This window comes from Sinocyclocheilus grahami, unplaced genomic scaffold (assembly GCF_001515645.1).
Source record: "Sinocyclocheilus grahami isolate Dianchi unplaced genomic scaffold, SAMN03320097.WGS_v1.1 scaffold353.1, whole genome shotgun sequence".
Taxonomy (NCBI): Eukaryota; Metazoa; Chordata; class Actinopteri; order Cypriniformes; family Cyprinidae; genus Sinocyclocheilus; species Sinocyclocheilus grahami.
Window position 1 is genome coordinate 370,467 of NW_015505532.1, and position 6,038 is coordinate 376,504.

The 6,038-nt window shown below is 37.6% G+C and overlaps 1 protein-coding gene across 1 annotated transcript in view; it reads right to left on the reverse strand.

Annotated features, from left to right (window-relative positions):
• The window catches only part of LOC107548704 (brain protein I3-like), a 6,955-nt gene extending 4,182 nt beyond the window's left edge, over nt 1-2,773 (reverse strand). Inside the window, exons 1-2 of the mRNA XM_016229494.1 lie at nt 2,281-2,773; nt 305-410 (exon numbers count right to left, since the gene is read on the reverse strand). Of these exons, the coding sequence (XP_016084980.1) occupies nt 305-410; nt 2,281-2,416 (242 nt within the window). The 5' untranslated portion in view covers nt 2,417-2,773. The remainder of the gene's footprint in view (nt 1-304; nt 411-2,280) is intronic.
• Nucleotides 2,774-6,038: the final 3,265 nt, after the last annotated feature.

Here is a 6,038-nt window from a genome sequence, read left to right on the forward strand (position 1 = left end):
GGGGGGGGGGGGGGGGGGGGGGGGGGGGGGGGGGCATCTAGACATCACATGACATAAGTTGCATGAGTTTTATGCAGTCACAGGGGAACAGGATGACAACAGGACGGATACAGAAACCACTGAGTTCAGTAGAACAACATCTGGTTTATTTCTGTTCTTTGGGTATACCTCATAGATTAAGATTATAAAGTTCAACTGCTAAATGCTAATAGCTCTACTAACTTACTGACTGCTGCCGCAATGTTTAAATGGTGTTTTCTGTCTCTATGAATTCTTACAGACGGTGGGGTGACTTGTGCCTCACCTGCAAGCCGGACATCCCCCCACCACCACCACAGAGGGCTGGACGATGGTGTAGGTGCTGGTGTAGGCTGGCTGGCCGGCTACGGCGACAGGCGCTGCTGGGAAACCTGCGGGACAGAGTTCACATCCATTTAACACTCCACATTTCCCACTTTATCAGCTCAGATGCTGCGACGCGCTGGGTGGGATGAGCAGAAGTGATCTTTTATGAGCTATTAAGAGCTGAATTTCACAGGATACCGCCCCTTTAATTGTGTTGAATGTGTAGTGTAATTCAAATCTTAAGTGTATTTTTTTTATTATTTTTTTACTGTACTTATATAAATAGAAGTCCACTTAAGTGTACTTAAAGAGAGGCGCTTTAATGAATGTTTATTAACACACTTAAGTATACTTTTAAAAGGTGCACATTGTAATCATGTCAAATCAATTTTTACTTTAGAGTACATTTTATATCATCGTGTTTTAATCATGCTTTACAGAAGTACACTTATTTTGACGTGTTGACTAAACACATCTAAAGTATTTGATCATCCCTTTAACTGTTGTTAATATAACATTAAGTTAATTTCGGGCTTATTGCATTTAGTATACCTAGAATACATTTTCTTTCAATTGTAAATAACATGCAATTAAGTGTCCGTAATAAGTACTCTTTTTAAAAGTATTTTAAAGTGTACTTCTTTTTCACAAGGGCATAAAACCAATGAGACTGTCGGGGATTAGTTACTAACTAACTGAGCCAACCAAACTGTGTACAGTACGTGACTGCTTTCAGTGCATTTACGGTCTATGGTCTATTATAATAACTACATATAAAACTGGCGCCAGCTTTGGTACTTATGATACTAAATGATGATCTTATTCATATACCACGATGCTACATATATCAAAACATTCCTTTCTTTTGACAGAAACCTGTTGCATAAGCTGCTTAGACTAGTTTTACAAGTTAGTCATCTGATACTAAATGATGATCTTATTCATATACCACGATGCTACATATATCACAACATTCCTTTCTTTTGACAGAAACCTGTTGCATAAGCTGCTTAGACTAGTTTTACAAGTTAGTCATCTGATTTTTTTTTTTTTTAAGGGACAGGTCATAACTAAATCAGTTGTATAACTTGTAGATTGCAGTAATTTGAGAACGAAAAGGCAGATTTTCATGAATTAGCTGGTCAGACTAGCCAGTGCAGTCCACTTACCGAACCAGCTCTTTTTAGTGAGAACATGAATCGTGATTTATGAATCAGCCAGACCAATAACTGAATGAATCTGATTTACGCACTGCGATTTATTAATCTCTTCATTTATTAACTGCGAGTTATTAAACTCACCATGTCTGATAATTATTGTATTATTATTACTATTATTATTGTTGTTAGTGGTGGTGGTTTTATATTCATTTTATATTTATTTATTTATTTATGAGGGGTGATGATACTCAAATCAGTGAAGTATTTTTTTTTTAAACTTTCGGTAAATGTGTTACCATATTTTAGTTTTATTTTATAGTATTTTTTTTATTAAATGTACAGTTAATAGTTAATGGAGTTATTTTTTTTATAATATATATAGTTATCAATTATTGGATTGCTAGTCTGTGTAAACAGCTATTGATTTTTTTTTTTATATATATATATATTTAATGGTGACTGTAACTTCCCCAAATTAGTCAAATAAGTACATATCAGATCATTTTTCCTTTTTATGAAATGGCAAGGCTAGTTCAGGTTTTAAAATGTCAACTTCATAAGCTGCTTTACCCAAATGTTTCTTCCTCAAACGTTCAGTGAGAGAAATGAAAGGAAGCAGAATCTCAATAACTGAACCAGTATCGGTATATTAAATAGCATCACTAATAAGAAGAAGAGCATCTCGCATGCGTTATAAAACCCTGCAGTGCGTGAGTTGCTACTGCTGCTCAATAGTGATTGTGAAGAGGTTAAATACAGGTTGCGGTTCTCTTGCCTTGGTATGGCGGCGGAGCCGGAGGCTGGAAGCCGGGGGCGGGTGCAGCGGCCGCGGGGATCGAGCCGTAGTCGTACGCGGCCGGGACGGCGTTGTACGCTGGAGGTCTGTCCTGGAGAAGAGGTTTAGTATCCATATTCGTTCTGAGGCGTCCTGTCCACTTCACCAAACTAACATGAAATCGTCTCGAGCTGCTTTAACGTGGATGATCACCGGACTAACACTAACACAAACCAAAACAAAGATGAGATGAAAGTTCCTCCGCTCTCCCCATGCGACTTCAAGCCGCTCTTACAGCGTCTGTGTGAGGGACAGGAATGTTATTAAGACGGTCAAATGTCCTAGAGATGGTGCGCCATAGCGAACTTTTCTCTCGTTTATGAGAGAAACCTGGATTAGGTAACGACGGAAAGTCCTTATCAAACTCAAACGACGGGGTTTTTTTTCTTTCCTCCTGCTCGCTGCACTGTCACAAGACTCCAATCACGTGATCAAGTGGGACGCGGTGGGGGGGGGGGGCGTCTTAAAGCTACACACACTCACTTTTTCTTCAAGTGTCTCAAATAAAGAAGAGTATTATTTGTATTTTTGTTTACAATCCTGTATGCAACAGATCACGACTCGAGCCCCAGTGAAACACTGCTGTGCCCCAATCAAATATTACGGATAAATAATTGTCTCACAATGGAGATCTTTCCTTGGCAATATTTCAGCTATATATATATATTAGTGCTGTCAAATATTCATTTACATAATATCTTTGTATGTGCTGTGTATATTTATTATGTATATATAAATACAGACACACACAGACAGTATATATTCTGACAATATGTGCATGTATATATTTATATTCATATAATTTATATTATATATAAATATATTTAATATATAAACGTAACATATATATATATATACACAGTACACACACATGTAAACAAACAGTACACACTATGTAAACAAAAACGTTTATTTTGGATGCGATTAATCGCGATTAATCGTTTTGACAGCACTACAATATATATATATATATATATACACACCTGAATAATGACTGTTTAATCTTTTTAGAGCTGCTTTACAGCAGAGTTGAATTATTTTTTAATCATTTAATTATTAATTTCCTGTTCGTCATTGTAAAGCTGTGATGAGCTTCAAAAATGATTCAATATTAGTAGCCTACTAAAAATTGTACATTAAATGGGTCCACTTAGAAGCGAAGCTGACATGATCACATGAGATCAAAATGTAAGTTATTATTTACCGAAAACAATGTTCAAACCATATCAGTAAACCGTTTTCTCTGGTTCCCAAAAACCATGGGACAACCCCCTAAATGGCTGAATCTCTTGGCAGTGCAAACACACTGTGACACATTTAAAAAAAAAAAAAAAAAGGACCTGCATGATTCAGTCATGGTTCAGTTGATGGCAAGGAAATTTCCATCAATGTGTAATTTCACCTGAAAATGTAAAGTGCTGAATTATGAGCGTTCTGTTAACATCTGTCTGTGGCTGACTCTGACGGGGTTGAGCGCCATTCGGGACTGAATTGAGAGTGAACGCAGAAAGAATGCAACATTTCCGTTTTAGTTCAAATTCAAGGAAGTAGACCAATGAAAACTTATGAAATTATATCATAATGATATCAAACAAAAATGGGAAATTATATCATAAAGAGGACCCCTGCGGTACGCCTCGTGACTGTGAAGGTCAGTCAGGTCAACCAGATCATTTTTCCTTTCCAGGTATTAATAATGTAAACTTCCCCAACGATGCTTGTTTAAATATATTAAAAATATATTTTAAAACTAGTTTGAACTAAACTTTTCTTGAAAATACAAAAAAACATGAATACTCTATCCATTATTCTCTCTATTTATGTCATCTTCACTACTGCTCTCATTTATTTACATGTGGGCTAATAATGAAACCTAATAATTTGATTATAATCTTCACACCTTTGAGCGGCAATCAAATTCTTGATTGTCTCACAGTGAAGTGACATGTGGCCAAGTATGGTGACCCATACTAGGAATTAGTGCTCTGCATTTAACCCATCCTAAGTGCACACAAACTGCAGTGAACACACACCCGGAGCAGTGGGCAGCCATTTATGCTGCGGCGCCCGGGGAGCAGTTGGGGGTTCGGTGCCTTGCTCAAGGGCACCTCAGTCATGGTATTGAAGGTGGGAGAAAGCGCTGTACATTCACTCCCCCCACCTACAATCCCTGCCGGTACAAGACTCGAACCCGCAACCTTTAGGTTACGAGTCCGACCCTCTAACCATTAGGCCACAACTTCCCCAAGCCACACTCAGGTGTTCCTTTTTTTTGCCTTGTTTCTTTGTTCTGTTTTGTATGATTGAGAATTACAGTTTTATTGCTGTCATAAAGAACTCACCTTGTGACAAGCCAGCTTAGATTCCGAGATTGTTCTTGAGCATGTATGTACAGGTCGTGTCTGCGTGTCTGTCTGGATAGTAAACCAGTCTAGAAACTGACGTTCTCCAATTCAAGCCGCTGATCTGGGTCGCTCTACAGCAATACGCAGCATTATCTGAAGAAAAATAGGAGCGATCTCTGATTATTGTCTTACACATCACACCTGCTCTCTTGGGTTACTTTGTTTTGTTGTGTATGATTCAGAATTGCTCTTATTGCATTATCTACATCCGCTACATCCTCTTTGATGGGGTCTAGAAATTCAGTCTAGAAGTTCTCACAGTGCATGGGGTTGCTCATAATGTATTTCACTCAGGCTCCTCTTGACAGTCCAGAAACGGGATAATCTGGGGAAGCCAGTTGCTCAAAACGTTTAATCTGGATCAGAATGATCTGGATTTGGAAATCTCATGTTTTGCTGTCCAGGATCAGGTAACCCATCTTACTTTTGTGCCGGTTTTTCAAAGCAAAATCGGATTGGATCACCCTGATCCAGATACACACTTTTTCAGATTTCCAAATCTGGGTTACTAGTGCTCTACAGAGCCCCTATGGGACATTGTGATGGGGTGAAAAATGAAATGGGAGGTGGGGGGGTTGCCAATGTTTTGCATTGCATTTACACAAATAACTACTTCTGACTGGTCCATCTCTGATGATTGTGCCAATTACAATTAGTGATTACAAAATACTTTAAATTAAATATAACATTTTTGTTTGATATTGACAGCTATTTGGGCATATATTACATGTTGAAATGTTGTATTTTTTGGACAAGTATTAAAATTTGATTACATTTTTGTTCCTTCTGCTGGGACCAGAATAATCCCATTTTTGGATCAAAAGTATCCCAGTCTTACTAAACCGTTTTGAACAACACAGACTGAGGGTTTAATCCAGATCAAAAGCAAGATTGGATTTTGTGAATTCAGAATCCTTTTTCTAGATCTGATCCACTGATGGCCAAAATCCGATCAACTGGCCCCTGAAGAAACACCCTGGATCCATCTGTTTCATAAACTCATCCATGTCTCATACATTCTTTCATGCTTTCTTTATGAATTTAACATTTAAACCAGGCGATCACAACGTTTAAGAATGCCATTGATTTGAGGTACTTTTGTAGCATCAAAATGAAGAGCATTTTTGTTATTTTTTTATACAAATTGTTCTGGTTTGATTTTATTGTTCCAAAAGTTATTTGTAAATTCATCTGACTGATACATCTTCTATCTATTCATTACATCAGTCTGAAATAAGAGGTGGAGTATAAAAGTTAGTACTCATGTATCACCCTTGAGTTTTAATTATTGAG